This window comes from Marmota monax, unplaced genomic scaffold (assembly GCF_021218885.2).
Source record: "Marmota monax isolate L192 unplaced genomic scaffold, Marmota_monax_Labrador192_F-V1.1 WCK01_AAM20220418_F8-fsc00062, whole genome shotgun sequence".
Lineage (NCBI taxonomy): Eukaryota > Metazoa > Chordata > Mammalia > Rodentia > Sciuridae > Marmota > Marmota monax.
Genome location: NW_026695221.1, coordinates 7,147,255 through 7,172,615, shown reverse-complemented (window position 1 = coordinate 7,172,615; position 25,361 = coordinate 7,147,255). Strand labels below are relative to the sequence as shown.

At 41.5% G+C, this 25,361-nt stretch overlaps 1 protein-coding gene across 5 annotated transcripts in view; it reads right to left on the bottom strand.

Moving 5' to 3' along the window:
• Ets1 (ETS proto-oncogene 1, transcription factor) overlaps positions 1-25,361 on the bottom strand; it is a 130,389-nt gene that overhangs the window by 46,024 nt on the left and 59,004 nt on the right. The window contains exon 1 of one of the 5 annotated variants that reach the window (XM_046432664.1): positions 20,652-20,835. The exons of 2 other annotated variants lie outside the window; for them this stretch is intronic. In XM_046432664.1, the coding sequence (XP_046288620.1) occupies positions 20,652-20,820 (169 nt within the window). In that variant the 5' untranslated portion in view covers positions 20,821-20,835. Of the gene's footprint in view, positions 1-18,883; positions 19,311-20,651; positions 20,836-25,361 lie in introns of those variants that run through there. 2 more of the 5 variants (XM_046432663.2, XM_046432665.2) reach the window with 2 other exon arrangements.

The following is a 25,361-nucleotide window of genomic DNA, read 5'->3' as shown; positions in this document are numbered from 1 at the left end:
CTTCACAAGTCCATGAGTCAAGCAGCTCAGGGTTCAGACCATGTGGAAGGCACCCTAATAAAGTTGAACTTTGAGATAAAAGAGATAATATGCATGAGGTGACAGCAAACAAACATTCCAGTACATCTTTCATTCTATGCAGATGGTAGTGACAGAAACCCAGATGAAGCACTGACCATCTGAAATACACCACACGGGAAAGATCCAAGCGGCTGCAAGGGCCACGTGACCTCATTCAGTATTTCATTCAAATACTGCTTCCTCTACTTCTCTCCACCCTTAACTCCCTACAGGCTAAATATTCCTTTCTTTCCAAGGGCCCTGCTGACTCACCCCAGCGTAATATAAGACAGCCACATGGGAGCCACATGGTTGGAATGGAGAAAAGGCAAGGAGAGAGACATTTCTACCCTGAAGCAAGGCTGACATCAGAGAAGATGCAAAAATTCCCAACCATAGCATGTTTGGCAAGCACAGGAGACAGCTCCCCTCTTCACCTATCACAGTCTTCAAAAATGCCTGCATGAAAGCAGAACTCAAACAAATGGCATGGCCCCAACCCAGGACACCTGGAGCTTACAGTCTCAGGCTTTATGTATTCCAAAACTTATGAGATAAAGGCCCCCCACTCAGTTCTGTAAACCCAAATATATGTCCCTAATGAGCCAAAAATCCTATTATTTGAGACACTTACATATTAATTTTAGAGCCCTAGCTGAAGTTTCCAGAGCTACTAACAAGGTACTTAGGACCCAAAGAGACCAACTTTGAAGGGAGAATGGTTACTCTCCCCAAACCACTAACCCTGTCATCTGAAGCTACTCTGTGATTTGTGCAGACCTACTTAATGTATAATTTTGGCCTCTATTCTCTTCAGCTTTGGCCTTTTTTTTTTTATAACTTGGAGGAGTAACTACCAACCCATGCATTCTACTTAAATGTTCACACATTTCTTATTTCTGCTGCTCTGTCCTCCTCACTCTGGCTATGTGATGCATAAACCCTTATCTGTAGCCAAAAAAGCAGAAAATAAGAATTTTCAGAATTTGCTATAAAACTTTAACAACTCCTCAGAGGGAGGTTCTCCCTACTGGCAACCAGATACTATTATAAGATGAATGAAAAGGAAGCTGCCGAAAAAGAAGGAAAAGCTGAACTCTGTCATTGGTCAAGGGTCCTACGCTATTCCTGGAACTCAGAAGGAAACTTAGATATCATCTACTTCAAACTTTTTCTTTTACTGATGGGGTAATGAATCTCAGAGAGTTGACACCAATAGCCTTAGGTCACATGGTTACTAATTCTAGACCCTATGACTCCCTGTCATTTTTTTTTCTTCTACCCCATTGCTGTTTACTTACTGCCATGGACTGGGAGAGAGAGTGTCCTCCAGGTCTTCATGATAAGCAAGCCCTGGTTCATCATTCTTGATATACACTATTCCTGCCTAGTTCTTAAGAACCATAGAGGGACAGCCCATCCAAAGATCCAACAAATATGATAGGATTCAATGGACCCACAAAGCTATCTGCTTCCAATATAGGTTCTAAGTTTTGAGTAAGAATAGTCACAGACTCTACAGTAGAAGACTTTCCTTCAAACAGAGATTTCCTGTTGTATAAAGGGAATCATAAAACAAGTAATCTGTGATGCCCAACTTCAATTGCATACCAGCTCTGAAATGTGAGGCTGCTATTCCTATCAATCCAGAAAAAAGTGAAAATGAACAGGTGATTTCAGTAACTTTTATCTAAAACTCACTGAAAGGAGAACAATGAGTCATGTCATTTGGTGGCTAATACTGCCATCCCAGCCCCACTGGTGTGCCAAACAGGGTAACCAAGAGGGATACAACAAACCCTACTGGCAAAGCCAAGACATAAAATCAAGGGCACAGGCCTATGAATTGAGCCTCTGTGTCTATGATAAAACTGTCTAGCCCAAAAAAGCATGAAGTCCTGAAGCAACACAAAAATACCGCTCGACTTATAAATGCAAATATATACAGATAGCAGAGACCTAAGGCTTCAAGGAAAGACATACCTAGCCTTGATTTCTTTTATCCCACACAGGTTTCTCCCTCTCCTTTTCACAATGGGTCTCTCCTAATGGCCCCAAACACACAGACTGCAGCATCCTGGCAATCCCACTGCTGCCCCAAAGTCTCGCCCACACAGGCCCAGAGCAGACAGCCTCGATGCCTCTTCCAGCAACAAACCCAAGAGACGCTGACAGGGTAGCCAGGCAAACCCAATCTCCAGATCAATGGGCAAGACAGACCAATAGGTGGAGAGCAGAGGAAAAGGGATCAATGCAAGAGGCAGGCAGCCGAAGCCACTCTCCATCTGCCTGGGTCAGGTGGGAAGGGGAGAGACTAGGATGCAAAGCCCTCATCCGCTGCTAATAAATGGCTCTGCCTCATCAGGAAGCCATTAGGAAATTGCAGCCACCACAGCCCAAGCTCCCCGTACTGAACTGTCTGCACGCAGCTGGTAAAAGCGCTCATTATCTCCACCCAGCCCAGACGTACACTGGCTCACTCCACCATGGAGTCCAACCAAGGAAGACAGCTCATTGCAGCCTGAGCTTGAGTGAGGATGGAGAAGGAACTGACAAGGTCCTTGGAGATGGGAAGGTGCAGGGCTCACCCAGGTGTGTGCTCCAAGCTCTCATTGTGAACAGGGGTCCACGTCCTCATTCCCAGTTACACAGTAATTTTTTTTTACATTTATTCTTTAGTTGTAGGTGGACACAATACCTTTATTTCAGTTTTTATGTGGCACTGAAGATCAAACCCAGTGCCTCACGCATGCTAGGCAAGCGGTTTTTCTCTGAGCCACAACCCCAGCCCAACAGTAATTTTTTAACTCACAAAGACATATGGATTGAGAGTGGGCATGGGGCTACTTTTAGGGTGATTAAAAGATGCCAAAATTAGTTGTGGGCAACATGGTGCACAACTCTAAATGTACTAAAACCACTGAAACCTACATTTTTTTAAATGGTGTATTTTGTCATGTGAATTTTATCTCAATTTAAATAACAATAAATCTTAAAAGAGAAGGATCTACTGACCCACCAAGTAATGCAATGGGATCTGTGTGGTGACTGATGGCCATGGATCCTACATTTGGAGTTTCCCTTCTAGTGAGCAAAACAAATGGCACCTAATTACACAAATGATAGATACATGCTCACAACACTCCAATGATGGCTAATGTGAGATGTTTTGCAATGGAGACTAGGGCAGGGGCTGGGTTCCAGAAATACTGAGAGAAGAGCCAGAAAGAGCCTGCTGATGTCTTGGGTGGGAGGGAATAAGGTGACAAGGACAGTGCCAATAATGGGTGGATGGCATTACTGAGAGGGGCAGACAGAGAGAGGATGAAATGGCCCACACCCACCTCTGACACATGGAAGGGTTTGACACAGGAGCTAGGCTATGCTCACTGGGACACTGTGGGAGCAGCTGGGCAAGGTCCACTTCCAGAGGCAGACACCTGGTGTGGGCAGCTTCTGGGACCACTTATGTTGAAGACTCAGAGGAAAGGCCACAGACTAACAGAGACAAACAAAAACCTTGCCCACAAATGATTCCAGCAAAGGCCTCTCCAGCCTCCTTCCAAAGCAACACTTGCATTTTTATAAGGCTCACTGGGGAAAGAAGTATTCTTCAGACTCTGGTTCTTGCTCCCTGGCTGGAGGTTTCTCTCCCAACCCCAGTGAGGTGACAGAGGAGGGGCAGACAGAAGGTGAACTTCAAGCAAACAAACATGGGCGCAAGATCCCTGGACGGGAACTGAGGAAGGTGTAGTCACAATACTGTGACGGCAAGGGATCTTTTTGGGAAATTCTTTTCCGAGAGGGATCTGTGAGTTCGGTCCCCTGGAATGCCCTGAAGCAGCTCTGATTGGTTCCCTGGCCCTGACTAAGATTGAGCAGGGCCCCACCCGCAGATGAGTAAACACAGGGAGGAGGAGGGAGGAGGAGCAGGAGGGGCAGGAACCAGAAAAGGCAAGTGCTGACTCTGGTTCAGGGAATAGACAAGATGAAATTCAGGGAAGTGTGCCTGTGTGTGTGTATGTGTGTGTAGGTGTGAGTGTGTGTGTGTGTGTGTGTGTGTCAGAAATCAAGAAATAATTCTCTGGGCCTTACACACCACTCCAGTTGGGATCCAGCCCTGCCTTGGCAGCTGGCTCATTGGTTCTTTATAATATACTGAATTAGTCACTGGATTAGCAAGCACATTTACACACACTGGCGCACAGCTGTTTAAAGACACACGATCCCCTTTTCTAGGTGCCAGATTCTGGCTGTAAATCAACCACTGCAATCAGCAACTGGCAAACCCCAGAAGTACACGGTTCCTACAGATTTCTTTAGTTGCATAGCACTTTAGGAAAAGTCAGCCAGAGTGGAGATAGTCTAACACGCATGTAGGGGATGGGCAGGAGACAGGGCAAAAAAAGACAATGGGCTTTTCTCCATATTTTTTTGTATCTTATGGAAGATGCCAAACAATTCACTAACCTGGACCTTCACTTTGAGGAGGGCAGCCTGGCTCAGGAAATGACACCTGGGAAAAGGGGAGCCCCTTTCTGTGTTATCAGTCTATAGCTTCCCTTTTAAAACTTCTATGCCCAGGTGACCTCTCAGGAAAGAAAGGATGCCAAGGCAGAGAGGAGTATTTCAGCAATAAAAATAATTTGGGGTCCTGATAACCATTCTAAGAAGCTGCCGCGATGAAGAGGCCAGCGTAATGCCTGAAAATAACGCTTCAGAGTTGGAAACTGACCCAACCCCGAGCTCAGGCATGGTAAGTATGCGTGAGAGGGATTGGAAAATAATATAACTGGCCGCAGGGACTGTTCTGGCCCACTTGGTTATGGGGGTGTCAAGTGGAAAATTTTCTGTAACCAGGTTAACAGTAACCACAGTTTTAACAACCACTGAAGTAATAAGAGCGTCAGCAGCAATGAACATTTGTACAGAACTTGGTAGCCTGAGAGATAATGATAATACCGTTGGTTGAGACCCTGTGGCAGTGAAAAAGGATTTTACAGGAATTATTTCTAATCCTTGAAAAAGTCCTGAAAGCTCTTTATTATTATCTCCATTTAAGGATAAGTAAAGCAAAGCTTAGGAAAGTTAAATAATTTTGAGGACAAATTAGTAAGTAGTAAGTCTGAATTCAAACCCAGGGCTGTGTTACCAGCCTCGAGTGAGGAATATTACTATAATCAACATCATAAAAGTGAGGTGGTGTGGTTCAGGGACAAAGATAATTTACGATTTAAAAAAAAAACAAAACAGGGGCTGGGGATGTGGCTCAAGTGGTAGCACGCTCGCCTGGCATGCGTGCGGCCGGGTTCGATCCTCACACCACATACAAAGATGTTGCGTCCGCCAAAAACTAAAAAATAAATATTGAAAATTCTCTCTCTCTCTCTCTCTCCCTCTCTCTCACTCTCTCTAAAAAAAAAAAATAATAATAATAATAAGTGTAAATCTTTTGACTTGGAGATCTCACCTACCAAATGGGAAAAACAGAACTTCTCTATACAGTAAGATTATGGTTAAAAAAAAAAAAAGAAGAAGAAAGAAAAGAAAAGAAAAAAAGGAACCTATGGCATAAATAAATCTACCTGAGAAATTAAGGCAAGAACCAAGTACCAATTACTAAATGAGAAGAATTACACTTAGTCTCTGTTGGAATAGGAATTTGGGGAAGATTCACAAATATTGTGACTAGCTTGTGTAGGAAGAGACTTGTGTGTATCTTGTACCAGTTTTTGGAAATTCAAATATTATCTCTCCAGAATTGGTTGGCCTATAAAAGCATTGAAAATACTATTTTCTTACAAAGAAAGGCATCTAAGGGCAACTGGAGATTTGCTTCATCTTTGTTCACTGCTCACTGCCTATGCCATACCAGAGGCAGAACATGCCAGGCAAAGCCCTATGAGTCCAGGACAAGTCATTAGGGTCCCATCTCATTCAAAACTAAGTCACTGTTTGTCCACCTAGCACCCAAAATCCTGTGGAGACTCTGCAGCCAGCATGAAATTTCAAAGTTCTTCCATCAACCCACCCATCACACAAGAGTATGGACGAAGGTAGAAAAACCACAAGGATCCCCTAAGTGAAGCCTTCATAAATCCAGAAATAGGTGCTTTATTATTAAAAAAAAAAATCTCCGTTGAATCTGAGGTCAACTCCGGGTCCACCATGTAGATGTTGATTCATTCCATGTGCGTGTTTATTTTTCTACAAACATTCCTGCTGCATCAAGTGGCCTCAAGGCCTAGACTTGTGTCTCTGAATGTCCCCTCCCTGGAAAATTCTCAAGCATGGGTGGAGCCCTCACTTCATTCTCCGAAGTCCTAATCTGGAAATGGGGGGCCAAAGGACCAATGCTACATGCAAGTTTAGTAAATTTAGTAAGCCACCTTTCTTTGTCCATCTCGGACTTGAAAATGCACTGTGGAAATTATGTGAGCTGTGGGGCTTTTTCCCCCTTTCCCTCTACTGCACATCTCTATGGTAAATATTTATAGATAAGCTGTATATTTTCTTCCTAACCCTAATGATAATGAGGAGCCTAAAAGAGAACATACTGCCCAGAACATACTGCCTCTTAAAAAGAATGTTATCAAGTTTTCTCTCAGAATAGGTTGTTAGTAAGCAGGACTTTATAATTAGGAAAGATCTAAGTCCAAATGTGTAACTGAAAATGTATGACCCTGAGCAAGTTATCTGAACCTTTCTGAAATCAGTTTTTACCTACAAAAATGAGGATTAAAACACCAACACTATAGGATTATTTAAAGAATGTGATTATTTCTGTAAAGCACCTGACACATAGTAGGTGCTCTATAAATACTAACTTTTCTTATTCCTCATACCTGCAACACAGCAATGTATACAGACCCAAAAAAAGCACCCAATAGTTTTAAAGAACATTTGATTTCCATTAGGACCCAGGGAAGGTGTAAGATTGAACTCTTAATCTATGTGAAATCAAGGATGCATTTCCTGTACACATGTGCATGATTCACCCTGGGAAGTTCTTATGTATACAGCATCACCACTCTGTATCCTATCTCCCACTAATTTAATAACACTCTTTGAATCGCCAATAACTCCAGAGCACTTTTGAAATGTGAACTTATTATCTTTCTCACTCTCTCCCAGAGAAAGGCTGCTCGCTCACTGGAAGTAACCTACTTCAAGAAGAATACAGAGTGCAGAAATCATCTGGTATCTCAGGGTGAAAACAGACTCAGGTGTCCTGATTCTTTCTCCAGGCAACAGAGGGACATGGGATGACCACCCATGCAGACCTGTCCAGTCAATAGCATAGAAAATGTTCAACCTGGCAATGGCAAGATCAAGTACCCTAGGTCTGACCCAAAGCTGTTCCAAATGGAGGGCACTCAATCAGGAGCCTGACCTCCAGTTTAAAAAGGAGACATACTTTGTGGCCACTCTAGGGTTTACTTTACAAGTGCTAAAATTTTCTTGGCAAGTATTAAAAAGTGCCAGATTTTTTTTAAAGCCAAATTTAAAATTCTTCTTTGTATTTTTGCTACAATCATATGTACTACCCTCTATTTCCCATGGCTACCTCCTCTTTCCCAATAATCCAGAGGCACCCAAGGATACCACTGGTTACCTACGATTTATACCCACTTGCAAGGAAACAGCAACATGCCAAGGAATAATTCCCAGCTAACAACCTGTCATTTGGCTCTGGAATGCTCTGGCTTCCCACATGACCAAAATAAGATAGAGGTGGGAAGGAAGCTTACTTTTATTGCTAAGAACATAAGAGCAACACATTGTGTTAGGGAGATAATCCAATACAATTTTGCTAAACATGTATTTACACACTTATACAAATAAATATATATTTATACATTATATATATATATATATATATACATTGTATTAAATTATATTAGCCTAGTTGTATCAGATTTACCTTCCTAACACAATGTGTTTATATATAGAGATAGATATAGAGAGAGATATATAGATATAGATAGATATGTTATATGTTCATACCTAGTGCCATAGTTTTGTTAGTTTCCATTTGACACAGAAGACACTTACTAACAAAGGAAAAATAAATAAATCACTCACCTAAGATACCATTAATTTTTGTATGCCTCTTAGACACAGTTCTTTCCTATAACATGCACTGTGAGATTCAAAGATTTCTGCTTTTTATTTTATTTTTCCTAAAGCACTCCTCCAGCTACCTGAAGTTGCTGCTACTCATTAAAAAGAAGATCCATTTTAATGGATCTTCTTTGCTAAAAAGGGTAAACTAGCACAGAAGACCCAAACAATGTGCCTCATAGTTGAATATAGAGATTGAACAGGAATTATTTTTAAATCTCTTTAAATTTTATATACATATATATATATATATATATATATATTTTTTTTTTTTTTTCAAGTCCACGGTCAACTTTTCCCAAAGGGAAACTACATATTTGTCTAGCAGTCTGTGGGGTAGCTCACATTCTTTATTTGGTGGGAGGACTGTGTGTGTGTCTCTGTGTGTCTGTGTGGTACTAGGGATTGAACCTGAGGGTACCCTACCACTGAGCTACATCCCCTGCCCTTTTTAATTTTTTATTTTGAGACAGGGTCTCACTAAGTTACCCAGGCTGACCTTGAATTTGCAATCCTCTCTGCCTTGGCCTCTGGAGTCACTGGGATTACAAATGTGCATCACCATGCTCATCTTCCTGTTCCTTCTTGAAAAGGAACTATCTTGCCGTTTTATAATGGATATCAGTGCAACCTGTCTGTATCCTATGTGACTGGGATCCATGCAACCTGCTCAAAGGCTCAATAGTCAGCCAACTGCATGGGATTCCTTAAGTACATGTAAAGTATGCAGAGGAAATATACCTCTACCAAGGAGAAGAGGATGTCTTGTCGATACTTTGACTTCATACTACCGTTTATTGCTATTAATGTTTAAGTGAATGTACTCAATATTCATTAAAACAAAGAAATATTTGAAATGGTTGTGTCTGGATGCAAATATCAGGGCATTCAGTGAACTGTGGCTTCATCTTCTAACTTTGCAACTGTTTTATGCAACCTTGGGAGAACAACTTGGCATCCCTGCTGCGCATTTCCTTGTTTGTAAAATGTGGGTAACTTGAGAGATTACTATGAGCTCAAATGTGGTAAAGGCACAAGTCAAACACTACCTACCAGAGTATAACCAAGTATTAAGATGGATTGGTAAATAATATGCATAACAGATCCTAGTATTTCACCCCAATTCAACAAACATCCAAATACCTCTGAGAATTCTGAAGTCAGCAGATGCCCAATTTTAGAATTGGCTACAGCTGGGTTTGAATCTAAACTCTTCTACTCCACAGCTTAGTGACCTTGGGCAAATTGTTTAACCTTTTTCTTTATCTGAAAAAGGGGAATTATCTCTTATATCATGTATTAGAGTAAAAGGAGGAGGTTTTTGGCACAAAGTTAGCATCCAATATCTAATAGAAAAACAAAAGGCAACATGAAAAGTAATGATGAATGGAAATGAGCATCAGTAAATAAACTCTGTCCTATGGTCGTCGGCAGTTTTCCTTGTTGTTTCCCAAAAAGACTGGCTTGCTGAATTTAGGTCCTTGCTTCTCAAAGAAAAGGGTAACTGTGACAGATTCTGCTCAAAATGTAGAAATAACATCAATAAAGTGAGATTTCAGACAGCAACAGTGTGCAGGCAAAAGATACTTCCACTGCCACAAGAGCAGCTTTTGAAAAGCAAGGAGACCTATGCTGACCACACCCAAAACACAGTTAGTTGTAGCTTCCTGGAAGGCTCGGGAGCCAAAGCAGGTGCTATCTTGTCTATCCCTGACCTTACCTTGCAGCCTGTGCTGCTCAAGGGTCAGCTGGTTACTGCCCAGGCACTATCCTATGAACAGCCCAGCAAGCAGGCCTGGGCCCTTCCCTCTGCAAACAGGCAGCAGGGCCTTGACTCACTGGGTTTGTCAGGAAGAGGTGCTGAGGTGGCTCACAGCAGCATGCATTCCTGATGCAGGAGGGGACTGTTTCTCAACAGAGCCGAGCAACAAGAAGGGGCAGCTTGAATGAAATAAGCTCATTACTCAGACCATGTGCTCAGGCCTGAGGGCACAACTGGGGATGGCCACTTCACTTACAGGACCCCTAACCTACATCTCCCTCCTCCAGCTTCGACCCCACACGGGAGCTGCTTTCTGCTGCCACTGTGGCAAAGGCTTACAGAGAAACAAAGCTGTTACACATTGCAAGACCAGGAGGAAGGCATGACGATTGATCCAGTATCACTTCAAGACAATGTGCCTCAGTTTCTCCAACAGTGAACAAGAACAGCATCAATTCCTAAAACCCCATCAATTCCTAAAACCCCTCTCTTCAGAAGTTGCCCTTTACAAAAGCACCCCCAGTTCCCCAAATGACTTGTTATCGGCAGAACTTAGTGAACTGCCCACTTCTTGAATGACAGTCAGTACTCTTTGCAAGCTTTGATTATTTTATTTTTTTTTTAATATTTTTTAGTGTTGACAGACCTTTACCTTATTCATCCATGTATATGTGGTGCTGAGAATTGAACCCAGTGCCTCAAACATGTGAGGCAAGTGCTCTTCCACTGAGTCACAACCCAGCCCCAAGCTTTGATTATTTTAAATGTTACCTAAAGTAACAGTGTTAGGAGACATCTTACAGGTCATCTTCTCAAAGTAATTTATTTGACTAAGAAGGTAAATGAGTACTAGGAAAAAAAAATGAAATGGTTTTCCCAAAATCACACAGAAAGGTGTAAAGTCATCATGGCCAGAATCCAAGTCTCCTGACCCTCCAGCTGGTGCTGGATTCCCAGAGTGGACCCTCTATTCATTTTATATACAATATTTATCTTCTACCTTGCTGATAGGTCTTCCTCATCATGTGTGATTCCCTCACTGAATTCTGTGCATTTAATTAGTATCTCAATGATGCAAAACAACTTATGCATAATGTATAGAATTAACTAAAATTTTAGGCAAGAAATATCAAATAGGGAAAATATATAAACATTAGAGTATAAAAGTATATCACATGAAAATTTTTTGCTGAAAATCCCCTGTGATGAATTTCCGAAAAGGTATTTTGAAACTGTACTCAACAATACATTTTTATTTTGAACGTGATTAATAATAACGAGTTACCCTTGCACAGAACTGTAATTACACAAAAATAACATTAATTAAAATTCAACAGAAAAAAAAAAAACAGGTATAGTACCTTTCACATAGTGGGAGTTTGTTCCTAAAGAATTAAAAAAAAAAATATATGTATCTACAAACACCCAGTTTAATAGATACTTTGCCTGACCTAGATTATTTTCCATTTGTTCCTTGACAATATGTACCTGCTTGATTCTGTCATGTTCTCTGAGGTTTAACGCTTTTCTGATAAACTGAGATAGAGGTTTTAACAACTAACAGTATGAGTGGGAGGGAAAGTAATGCCAAAAAAAAAAAAAAATCTCTCACAAGCCCATTCAATAACACTGCTCTGTCCTTAAAAATCTCCCCACTTTCAAAGGCAAAAACCATCCTGAGATTGTACATGTTGTCACTTAAGTGGTCCTGGCTCTGCACTTTATTCCCTCTTCTTTTTCTATAACCAAGACTTTACCATCTTGTCTACGAGAGCCTTTCTTTCGTTCTAACCCTGCAGCCTTCTCGTGTTATCTTCTGTGTTGAAAATTACCCTTTCCCCGTTCTTACACCTCATACAAATGCTTCAAAAATGTCCATGTTCTCCCTGATGCTGGTCCGTAAAACTGTCTTACTCCAGAACTGATAAAAGAGAGGGCCCAACAGGCACAGAAACTACGAATAACCATTGATCCATGCATATCTTCATCAATCCAAACCCTGGTCCTCCTATGCTATTAGCCATGGGAGCCCCTGGAACACACAGATAAGATCACTGGAGTCACCCTGGCGAGTCATACACCCTGATGGGTTTAGAGTATTCAGAAACACCCAAAAAGCAAAAACAGCAGACCCAAGATTGCCCACTGTGCCACCTGAGACTGAGATTTCTAGTCAAGTGCAATGCTTGGTCCAGATGGGGAGTTTTCTAAAAGTCTAGGAAACACCACTCAAATTCTTTCCTTTTAAAAATTATTTATTATTGTCTGTTCATTCTTTCATTAGTTCTTTCTCCCAGTTTCTTATTCTTTCCCTGCCCTCCTTCTTCCTTCTTTCTTTTTTTTTTTTTGTAGCCAAAAAAGATGTTGCAATTGAACCCATCATTCCCCTCCTCCTCTCCTGGTGAACCAAGGCCTTGTTTACTTTTGTTTTTGTTTTCAATCACTTTAATGGTATTTTTTTTTAAAGACATTTTTTTTGCCCCTTTTTATCTCAGCAGTAAAACTTCTCATCTTGTACAAACATTAAAACAAAACAAAAATTTTAATTGTCTTCACTTATGTAATGATGACATTTCCCAACTCAAAAGATCATCCCCCTCACGCATACACACACACACACACACACACACACATACTCTACATGCAAAGTTTATGGCCCTTCTGCAGAACCTTGCAAAGCAAAAGTTAACAGCTTATCACAGCTACCAGGAGCTATCAAAAGGTTTCAAATGCTTGATGTGAACTTGTTTGAGGTTGATTTTGACTTGTTTCTCAGGCGCTGAGAAATATTATATTATGTGTCAAAAACAAATTTTAAAATACAGCTGAAAGTTGGGGGAAACCACAATGAACTTAAATTGCTTCAAATTTTTAATCTGGTCTTGTTTACTTACTTTGCATGGTTTAAACCCTCAGATTAGCAACTGAGAGAAGACATTCTAAAGAGTAGTATGATCCAAATTTAGTGTCTAAATCGAGTGACCCTTGTCTGCTGGAAGAGTCCTAGTTTTCAGTCTTATCATTCTGGTATTATAAAGAGTGCTCATTTATACTTTCAAGAATGCTCTAGTTTGGATGATAAATTATAAGATCCTCCTATCTAAATACCATCAGGTTCTGAAATCCAACAGCCTGAAAGTCCCCAATCCTAAAAACACTCTCTAGGTACATATTTTACAACTCTCGGAGATAGAACTGAATGTTATAGAAAATCACAACCGAAAAAAGTTATATAGAAGCAGTAAGAATCCACATTTGGAGCATCAAGTGTCAGGCTAAAACCCTAAATTATCAACTGAGAAGAACCTGAAAATCTAACAAAGTTGAACAAATAATAAATATTTATGGCTTGCACAGCAATATTTTGAGTGTATCTGTAAGCATGGTTTTCTTCCAATGAAATCAGACCTACCACAACCTACACTATATACCAATTACTTTCTGCATAGAGACAATAAACTATGTAATTAAAAAGAAAAATGTAACACCAATAGGGCTTCAGAAAAGCAGTCAACTAGAAATTGATGCAATTTGGAAAACATCCACCGAAGTTTTCAACAAAGATATTTTCAACCCAATTGAAAAAAGGGTAGGTAAAAACACATGACAGGTTAAAAATGACAGATCTGGGATCAGACTTGACATTTCTACCCCTGAATTATTGCAAACTCGGATAAATCCTATCAGAGATTCTGAGCAAAGAAATGGGACCACACTGTCATTATGGAGCTGCTATATAAAACGTGGGAATGGTTGTTCATATACAAATTTCTCTCTGTGTTGACCATGTGGATGCAAGGATGCTAAGTAATTGGAATCACACCCCCCATAATGTGGTGATAGAAGAACCAATACCTTAGCTATAGAAAGGAAGCCAGGGAATATGGTTCGTCATAAGCCATGCACTGTGAATGGCTGGCAGGTCTGCAGGTAGAATCCTGGGACTTCTCTTCCTAAGAAAGGAACACCTTGACAACTCCAAACAACATGCACTGACACTCAAAATGGACTTTAAAAAATTATCTTAGGGGGAAAATGAAATCTATCTGCTGCTTGGACAGCAAATATAACTCCCACTGCCTCTTTCTGAGCAGGGAAATTAAACTTCAGCTGTCTTAAGAAAATGAAGCGTGTGCTGGTTTCATCATTCAATTGTGAGCAAAGCAGCATGGCCCATAGAGGAGGAAAAATGGGCAGAATCTGGAGGGTGAGGGAAAAATTGATCTTGGAAACGTACATAACCACCTTCCCACCTGCAAGCCAGACAAGGACATCTGGAAGACATTGAAAACACAAGAACCCTAGTTCTCTCCTCAACCATCTGAGGTCAGTGTTGCTGGAACATTTAATTATCTTCCTAAAGCAACACATCTGGATGGCCAGGCCTGGGGACACCCTTTCCCCAAGCAGTCTGGAGCACTCAGGTAACAATGAAGCCACCTGACTGCAGAGATGGCAGGGAAACCCTTGTACTTTCTGAAACCCCAAACCACCTGAACCCCCAAAGCACCAACTTGCACTGCCTTTTCATAACACCCATGTTTTAATTTCCAGAGTTCCTAAGAATAATGTGGCACTTTTACTTTAGGAACAAAATGCCTACAACACTTCATCAGTTTGTAAGTTTCTAAAGTATGGCCTTACACAAAATATGCACCTCTCTGAATATCATTTTCTTCATCTGAAAAAAAGTTGAAAATAATATCTCCCTCATCCCAAAGTAAATGTTGGCAAGAATCCAACTTCAAGGCAAGCTCAGAGAATGGTACCATAGCTGTGGGTTATTCTTTCTGCAAACAGAGATGTCTATATACTGTCATTGCTGCCACTGGAGAGTAACCTTCCATACTCTTTGAAACTTGGAGACTCTCTTTCCTGAAAATCCTGACCTACACTAACCATCCCTGTTTTGCAGAGGTTTTGCAGGGATGGTGATGGAGCCCAGAGCCAGCCAGGCTTTAGGAAGTTGACCATGGGCTGCTTTGTCTACTAGAGGGAGTCAATGTTCCTCCAGGGTGGTCTGGCCTCTTTAAGGGGAAAAAAAAAAAAAGTTACACAGACAAAAAAAAAAAAAAAAAAAAAAAAAAATACCAGCAACACAAACCAACCAAAAATGCCAGGAATGCAAGCTCTGCCAACCAAATAAATAAATAAAATGTGAGATGTTTTATAATAACTGGACATGCTGCATTTCTCAACCCTGTATAATGGAAAAACTCCACTTTTCTACCAATTCTGTCCTCCTTGACCCCAAACTTGGTGAACTTCCTGCTTTGAGACAACACTGACACCTCCATCTCCCAAAGTGACTGACCAGCCCCTAGACCTCTAATTGTGACAACTAGACCTGGAGACACTCTAGAAGTTACCTGCTCACTGTGTTTGCTCTCTGGAGCACAGAAGCTTCATTGGCATGAGATCTCAGCAATAAAGTAGGCAATAAAGTCTTCTTTAACATTACTCTCTTTGCCTCTCAAATAATAATATATTGAAAGGGGTATATAATACATTCTATACCAGTGGAGGTCATTTTTTTTGTTAATTTGCTGTCTAGTTAAAAAGAATCTATTACAAATCAGACACTGCTAAGGCTTTGCATATATTCATAGTTTTAATCCTCATGTCAACCCTATGAAATAGAATGATTATTATACTCACTTTACACGTGCAGGAGCTGAAGCACAGAGAGATTAAGTAATTACCCAAAGTCACACAGCCCCTAAGTGGATGAGGTGGGATTCACACCCAGACAGACTGGCTCCAAAGTCCCTGCTCTGAACTACTAGGTTCTTTCATCACTAATGGAGTGTGGTCAGTGGGGACCTGGGAGCAAAGCGCTCAAGTAATCCTAATAGCCCTGGTAGCTCTGCTCTTCTGTCTACACTGATGAAGATACAAAGACTGTCCATACTGGAAAAGGACAAAGCTTCTTCCTATCTCTTAGAACAATAAAAGCCCCCCACTGGACAGATACTCTCTTTCCTGTGTAGAAAAGGCATTGGGGCTGCTCCTTTCATTCCTATAAATGGGCAGATATCCAGAATTAGAACTCTTATCTGGAACTAGGCTCACCTCACTAAGAAGGTGGAGTGGAATGGGGAAGGAGAGGAAAAATTAAGTGGCTTGGGAATGTGTTTGCTTTGGCACACAGTCTTGGTGTCCTCAACCCCTTCTCGGCGGACTGCACACCAAGAAAGAACCAGGAACAACTCAATGGCTGTGTTTGGTTTTAGCCTATTTAAGATCTGAGAATGGGCAATTCAACAGTATATCCCACTTTACACTTATGAGGGAAACTCAAAGCCAATGTTATTTCAAAGTGTATGTTAATTTGGTACTTAACATAGTCAAAAAAAAAAAAAAAGCAGGTAAATATTCTAGGCCTTTTGACTCCTGTTCAGATACCCTGCCTCCCTATTGCCAATCTTGGGCTCTCATAAATTTGGTAATGGGCAGAAAGGAAATTTTGGCTTAATCACTGAAGCCAGAAAAGATCCCACACTAGTAGTCCCCACACACATAAGAAATGAAGCAACCCAAAGAAACCATTCTGACAAATATTTAAGTCACAGCTGTGGACACAAAGTCATGCTGTGAGCAGTTAAACTTTAAACACATGTTCTATATGGTCTGATGGGCAAGGAAAACCTCCACTCAGTCAATGTCTTGTCCTTACACTGACAAAAGCAGGCAGCCCTGGTCAAATTTCGTCCATCTTTGCACCTGCAAGTTTAGGTCTTAATGGAAGCTTCTTGTTAAGCTCTTCAATGGTAACTTATAATATTAGTCATGATAATGTACACTAAGAAGTTGGAAATTGGGATTAATTTTGCTTTGCCTACTGGCTTTCTGAATATCATTACACAAGTTACTTACCTTTTTGTGCCTCTATTTCCCTCTCTAAGACATGGACATAATATTTACATATAAGCAATTAAAGTCCAAGGAAAAAGTTAGATAAAAATTAGTTATTATATTCTACATTTATTTTCAAGTTTCCTTATTTATTTTCCCCAAGAAAGTGCTAGAAATCAAATCTTAATATAATAAAGTCAGAAGACTGCCAGATTTCTTTGACCAGTTAAAATTTTGTTGTATTGAAGGTGACTTACACAGCCTATTCTCTGGCTTGGAACCCTGTTTTGAGCAAGAAATCCATTGTAAAGGTGCTTACTATAATGGATGTTGACTGTAGCAATAGCCTTTACTGTCCCCATTTTACAGATGGGGAAGTTAAATAAAGTTACTTATACAGCATTCACATTATCTAAAATAATTGTACCATGTACTTTAAATCTCTAAGATTCAGTATTAAATTACCAAAAAACATGCTTCAGCTGTTTACTGTGATTTAAAACATGTGTTTGCAGGGGCTCTTGTTCATTACCAGCTAGAAAGGTCCATTGTAGGTATGTGAACTGACATATCTACATGACATTTCCCAGATGACCAAATCTGTCTCTTCTCCATAAACACACATAACAACACATATAAACAAGTCATTCTTAAGGAAAGGACCTATTAGTTCAGTTTATGTCTTTGTTGTGAACTATCTTTCTACTTCTATATATGGTTTGGATCAATTGTGACAAACCAAACTTACTCTGGCTTCCTTGACCCCCCTCCCCAAATACAACCATTATAAAGCATCATTTCTGAATTGTAACTCTAAGTCTGAAATGTCTCCTTGGCTACAGTGGATTTCAGTATTCTGACCATCCTCCTGGTAACAAGAAACAAGATTGACCTTCCTGATACAAAGCAATCCTGGGGCTGAATGTTAGGGGACCTGACTTAAATGTCTTTATTAACATTTCTGAAAGATCTTAGAATGACAGAACATCAGCTAAGCTTGTGTTGAAAATTTAGGCAGATTAAGAAAGGGTTAAAATAAGCAACTAATTATGGTAGAGGCAAAGAGAGGGCAGGCGATATCAACTAAATTTATTGATAATCGGACATAACAGAGGTGCATGATACTATGATTATTTTCCAGAATGTATTACCTCCTCCCTATATCTTTCACCTCTATGACACTAATCTTTAAGGATAGCTGGCAGTTCCCCATCCTAAAAGAAAGCATATTCCCTCTCAAACTGCATTAGTTCCAGGAATCCTATACAGTTGGATTCCATCTGCTCAGCACCAGAATTTGTGTCTAAGACATAAATGATATTTCTTTTCTACCCCTGTCTTCTTTAAAACCTTACAAATCAAAGAATTAGACAACACCATGGACCAAAGACACAAGTCCTATCTGGTGTTTGGATACTTTTCTTCTTCTAAGATCTTTCTTTGGTACTAGAGCACAAATTCACAGCAGAAGAGAGACATGAGTAAAGTTAGTAACCTGTGTAAATAGGATTGGACTTTTCCATAGAAGATACTTTCAGTTCTCCTCCAGCCTCCTAGCCCTCAACCTAGAAAACAGGAGCTAGACAGCACAGGGACATGTGACAAGGGAACTCAGGAAGGCAAGACATTATTTGAAAATATGCTCTAAGGCCAGCCCGTTAGACACCCTGCCAGCTTTTACTGCCTAGAGCGCTCCAACCAGCTTCAATTCTGGGCGACGAAGAGTCTGGGGATGATGTCCTCCGAGGTGGCGTCTAAGCCCTCGATTACCATAAGGAATAAATGCCAGAGAGCCTTCGCTTATATGGGGGCGGGGGGGGGGGGGAACAATGTGGACGCTGGAAATTCTCTAAGCGTTTTTCCCACTACTCACAAATACGCAGCTGTGAAAATAAATACCACCACCCAAATCAAGGGTCTTGGGCCACCAACAGCCTTCCTCCTCGCTTCTCCCTCTCTCCAGCTGCCAACAGCATCCCCTGCTCCTGCTGAAACGCACGGCCCCGGAAGGGAGCATTGAAGAGGCACAGAAGTGGAGGAGACCCCCGAAGCTGGGTGGGGGCCTCTACAGTCACCACTCACCAGGGGAGGGGAAAAGCTCCAGATCGACTTTTTCTGTCTTGATGATGGTTAGAGTCGGTTTGAGATCGACGGCCGCCTTCATGGTGCCAGGAGGAGTGGGGGACAGACGGGATGATAGCAAGTTTGCTGCTACTGTTGTTGTTTTTCTTTTTAATAGGGATTCTTAATAGGGGAAAGGGGATGGGGGAAATCCGACTTTCTTCCCCCAAACACTCAAATTCCCGCTGACTTTCCCCCGCGCCTGGACGGTGCGCGCCCGGCACAGTCTCCCGGGAAGTTGGCACTTTGCGGAGAAGTGAGTGCTTTAGGGTCCCAGCCTCGCCTGCGCCTCGCCCTCTCCCTCCTTCGCGTCCCTAGCCCGGCTCCCTCCTCTCCGCCCGCGCCGGCGCTGCTACAGTTTGCCCTCGCTCTCTCCAGCCGCGATCTCCCTCCCACTCTCCCTACAGCGCTCTCCCCTCCTCTTTAGGGCGTTCCTGCAGCTCAGAGCCCCAGCGTCCGCCCGCCCCGGCCAAGGAGAACCTAGCGGGAGGGAGCCAGGGGCGGGGCACCGGGGGAGGGGGCGGCGCCTGGCCGGAACCCGCGGCCAATCCGCGCCAGAAGCCCAAAGTGAAAGGAAGCGCGGGCGGGCGGCGCGCAGGGCCCAGCCACCCAGCCGCTACGCGCGCAGTGCACGGGCCGCGGAACCCACGGTCGGGGAAGACGTATCCAGGAGCAGTGGCTGCTTCGACCGTTTTGGGGAAAGTCGGCCTGATTCTCCACGCATTCTTGAGAGCTTGGTCACCCGCTGCTAACCCCCTCCTGGTAGCAGCATAGTTTTCCAAGTGCGTGTACATCGTTCATTCACAAAGACTGACACACAGGACGTGAGGCATGTGGATGAAGGGGCGAGCGTGCGGGCAGGCGCAGGAGATTCATGAACTGGTGTCCTCAGAGGGTTTTCTCAATATTGGACTCCAGCCGGATCGTGAGTCAGGAACCAGGGCTGTTTCCAAAGGAGAGCGTTTAGCTTTTCAAAGCCCACCCGTGGATTGGTAAATGATAGGGACAGCGTCGCTAAACCGAAATCTTGCTTCACTGGCCTCGGGCAGAACCAAGCCTAAATTAAACCCCAAAATGCAGGCCCAAATGAACCTGTATTTGTGGGGGAGTACATAGTGGGGGGCCCAAACTGGAACCCAGTCTTGGTCTTCCTGAAACATTCAATTTTACCTACACAGTAGGGGGGTAGAAGTGGAAGCCATAGTTTCTTTCTAATTATTCTGTTCCTCTAATTATGTCACCGTTGGCTAAAGCTTTGTCTTTCCTTTCACAGATTCCCTTCTGTTAGATAAAAAGGACAGCCCTCCCACCACCACCAAAAAAGTGATAATGCAGAGACTCTGGTTTGAATTTCTGGAGTGTATCATTTGCAGCCATGACAGAATCACAATGCACAGCCCCTGTTAGGTTTGACAACTCCCAGCCCCTCAGATAACACAATATGAACCTGAATAATTCACAATTTGCCACTGATAATTACTTATTATAAATGGAGATAGTTGATCCTAATTAGCAAAACAACCAGTACCATAGAAGCATATAACATAGCTGGAGCCAAACATTGATATCCACCTTTGATTAATTAGAAGATTAAACATAAAGCTTCCTAAAAACCTCTGCAAAAGATATTTTTAATCCTGTTTCCTAATTTCTAAACATATGTTGAGCTCCCACCATTTGCCTTTAACTGTAACCTCTAACTCTGGTAAATTTTAACATACCTGCTTACCTGCATCTAAAACCAGTTTTGTCTCCTTGGAGCATTGGTAACTTGCAGGTTTCCCACAGCAAATAAGGGAAGGAGCCAGGAATAGAAAGCAAATCTCTGGCTCTTGGTCCAACCTCCAGATTATACTCCTTTCTTCAGTGACCAGAGGAAAAGGGTTGAATGTGATCATCCTAATTTTTGAAAGAACAAAGACTGTTGGAATCCAGCTGTGTTTCCAGTAGGTATGAGAAAACAATGCTGGCCTCCAGATGACAAGAACAGACACTTCTGATCCTGGGAAAAGCTTAGGGAAACAGCTGATGAATGGATTGTACATTCACACACCCAAATGAGCAGCAAAGAAAATGATCTCAAACCAGTCCAGCCTTATTGACTGGAACATTAGTATATGGACTGAGCAAATAAAGAGTTGTTTTGGTAATTTTGTTTGGTTGGTGCTGTCCTAAGAAAATGTTATTTTTTAAAAAATCCAAGTGTGAGTACTTCTCTATTTGCAAATTCAGCTTCTCTGAACAGCTCCTTTCTTTCTTCCTTCCCCAGTTTGCTCCTGCACTTTCTTCCCCAAGTTAGCCTAAACACAATTCCTAACCCCCACCAATGTGAGACTCTAAAAAGCCTGCTCTGATTCAACTGTAAACACTTTTCATTCTAGCAATGAGAAAATGTATTCCCTCCAGTTCTTCGACAATGACAAATCAACTAGTCAATCATCCTGTTTCTATCCTAGTCCCTAAACACAGAAGCTCAAAACGTTTGAGTCCAAATCAGAGAATGAGGTTGAGCAAAATGAGGTTGAGCAAAAAAACAGGGGACACAAAAGACCTCCAGGAAAGTTTCTTCTACATGAAGCTTCATGTTATCTTGGACCTTGTTGCACTTTCCTTAGGATAAGAATCACTAATAAAGTCAGGTTAAAATATTTTTATATATTTGACACAATCCAATCAAGGTCTATGTCATGCTTGATTAATCAATTTCGATATATGAAAATGTTTATTCTCTTTAGGACACAAATTGATTTTTTAAAATGTTCTTATGGAATTAAAATGACATTTTCATCTTATTCTAATAAAAAAAATGCCCAGTCCAGTGCCTAAATATATGTTGAACAAGCCCAGTGCCTAAATATATGTTGAACTTTTTTTTTTCTCACTATGGACTTCTACTCTGCCACCAATTCTTCCTAATTCACAGATTGAGTGTGATATGCTATGGCTTGAGAAGATGGATTAAAAGATGCCAGCAACTCCGCCCTCTTGACAAAGCAGAACCTCTATTCCCAACACCCATGTCCAGTGAGGTTCACACGTGCTTCAGTTTCCCCACCAGCAAAATGAGAGCAGCCACGCCTTGCCTTCCATTTATTTGAGCAAGATATTTCAAGACTCTATCTACTGATTTTTAAGACACTCAGAAAAAAATCAAACAAATAACTTATTTGGTTTTGTTTGTAACTCAATAGTCTGTTCCTTCCACACTAGGGAGAAAACAGATTTGTATTTTTAAACATTCCTTAGGCTTTAGCTAATTACATCCAACCAAGTGCTGAATCTCCTTAAACTGGGAACATCAAGTCAAAAAAGGTCAAGAAAAGGTTGCAGGAATTGGGGGGACAGGAGTATGGAGCTAGACATGAATGATGTCCAAAATATGTCAGTATTATATAGGAATTCCTTCAACATATGGAGTGTGTAAAACACAAACTTTCTCCTTTATTTGTTACTTCTCTGTCAGTTTCACCCCAATCTCAATGAAAAAAAAAAATCTAAAAATACACCTGATTTCAAACAATCATGGAAGACTCGTTCTTCCTCTCCCAGAGTGAGCTAGATTGTTGTCTGCTCCTAAATCTTAAACTTCAACAAAATAAAGAATCTCTGGGTTTTGAGCTAAAATATACTTTACTGAAGGTAGGTACAAAAACATTCAGACCACTAACGGCTGATTCAGAGTGAGTTTATGACTCACAGATGTTGATTTACTGGTATAAATGTAAGATTTAAAAAAAAAAAAAGTTCTCAAGCTCTCAATTAACAACCTGTTTGAGCTGCATTTGTGGTCTCCTTTTTTGTCTGAGAAAAGGCAACTGTCCCTGGCATACTCAGAAAAAGGCTTCGAAAGATTAACTCTAAAGCAAGTGGTTTCTATGTGATAAGTTCAGTCATTTAAAAAGCACACTGAAAAAGCAAAATGCCTGGGGCTTCAATATCTACCATTATCAAGCAGCAATAAAATGGAAAGTCAGAGATAGGAAGGAAAATTAAAGTAACTCTCTTAATTAAACTCAGATTCCAAAAGTCCTTAGGGTCAGTTCAGGAACCCAAGGCTTAGACTCAGAGGTGGTATTGCTGACTGCTTGTTGGCACTGTGACCTCACCCAGTGCCACTTAACCTTTTTGTGTTACAACCTCTTCTCTGCTTCAGGGAATAAAATCACCCCTGGTTCCCTTGCATGTAACACAGAGTCATTAGCTATTGTTTGGAAGGTACAATAAACAATGGGTGATAAGAACTGCAGTTAGGAGGGAGAAAGAGAGGAGGGAGGGGAAGTGTTGGGGGCCTTTGTGCCCTAGAAATCTCTCCCTCTAATAAAACAGAGATCATAGGGAGTAATGTGGGCTCTGGAAGAAGACTGGGGTTCAGAATCCAATTCCATATTCAGCTGAATTACCTACCACAGATTAGCCACTTAATCTTGAAACTCAGTTCCTCTATTTCTAAATATTACCCACCTTTTAAAGCTGTTTGGGGACTTAAATGAGATAATGTATGCAAAGCCTTTAGTTGAATGTCTAAGTAAGTAAAAGTGTTCAATTAATATCAAAGAATTATTGTTTTTAAGATCCAGTGTAAGCTACAGTATGTAAGAAATCATTTTAAATCTTCCTCTTTGACTATCTCTTTACAGAAGAGCTTGGACCCTCAATTTACCTGAACTGTCTCCAAGGAGAGATGGAGCTAACTATCACACTTAATTTAAATATCTCTTCAATCCCCTTCCTCAGTTCTTTAGTTGGGAAGTATCCAGCTTTGGCCCCACTTGAGAAATTCCAACACTGCCTAATTGGAAAAGAGAATGTATTTGTATTTGTTTTTAAAGAATTACAAGAAAACTATAATTCAAATTCTGGAAAATCATATTAGTGGTGCCTCTTTGGAGACAAAACTTAGGTCTTCATTTATCACAGGATCAAGGGAGATGGAAGCCTATTAATGGTCTCCAAGTGCAGCCCTCCTAGTTACCAGGGATTAAATCAACCCTGCTCAGGTTCCACCTGAGGAAGGTAGTGTTGGGATCACAGCGGGGTTCCTCAATTGCTGTTCTCTCCATGGCATCTCCGGGAAAATTTACAGATATCACCTTGAAAAAACAAGGCAAGGACACTCACTTGGTCTGTTCCAGATATCCTTGAGATACAGAGCAAGATCCCACATACAACAGATCAGATAGATGATCGGACTCAATTTCTAGAAATCCAGCAATATTGCATGCAGTAGAAATTTGTCTCAAGGCAAGTACATTGCAGGATAACCACACTGTCATTCTCTGTGGGAGACAGCTTGGCATGGGCTATAAGGAGAAAAAGGGTCTGGGTTGGCTCTATTACTGTCTGCAGTTTCTTTAGACTATAATTATGAACCATTCAACTGCATCTGCAGCCCCAACAATGTGGGATGGATTGGCCTAATCCACAGACCAAGCGACATTCTAAAATCTATCAGTTTAGACATCACGTATTATTCTTGCAACAAATCAGACACAGCTCAGACAGAAAGTCAAGGAGCTGCCAATCAAGGCTATCTCCACTTCCAGGGTTAGTTTGAATCCCTGAAGCAGACTGATCGTGATTCCTAGGATTGTTGCTCCCTCCTAGGGCTGGATGATGCAGAATGTAGGCCACCCTACAAGCCTGTGGGCATTGTATAACTTGGATTCCAATTAAGTTGTCCTAAATTGGCCTCTCAAGGTGGTAGGATGATGGCATTAGCACAGATGGCAGGATAGCCAATGCTCTTTTTAGTAACATGGCAGAAATAGAGAATCAGGCTCATAGCAAGAAGCTTGGCCCCATGGGAACAGGATTCCCACCCCAACTCCCAGGCTGGCAGGTGGCTCCATCCTGGTGGAAGGCTACTGCCTTCCCCTGATCTTACCCAACTTTTCTCTTAGGTTACAACACCAAACTGCAAAACAGATGTTCTCTGCAGTTGTGGTTTGAACCTCACATTAAGATAATTTTATTGTGGAACCTTCTTCCCTCTCCTCATCCCTCTCACTTTCATTTTAAAATGCCAAGTCAATTGCCCCAAAGGACTAACATGTGCCACCCTAGATCAAGGAGTAGAGATGAGGTGAAGAATTTCTTCATCCTATTCATGATGCTGGGAATGAAGCAGAAGAAGATAGCACTAGAAGAACAAGAAGCCCTGATAGGAGGGATGTGTACAGGGAGAAGCAATAGAAGGGATCTCTTCTGGGAATGAAGTAAGTCATGGGTAGTGATGGGAAGGAGGTAAGGAGAAGTCACAGTGATTCTACCTCCTTGTTTTCCTGGGACTTATGTTCTTAAGAATCCAAGGTGACCTTAAGAACTGATAATGGATCCAGTCCCTTTAGCAAGCCAACTTAAATATCCCACAAGGTCACAGGCATGGAATCACAAAGACAGCTCAATGGGAGTTCCTCATGCTGAAAGATATGCAAAGGAT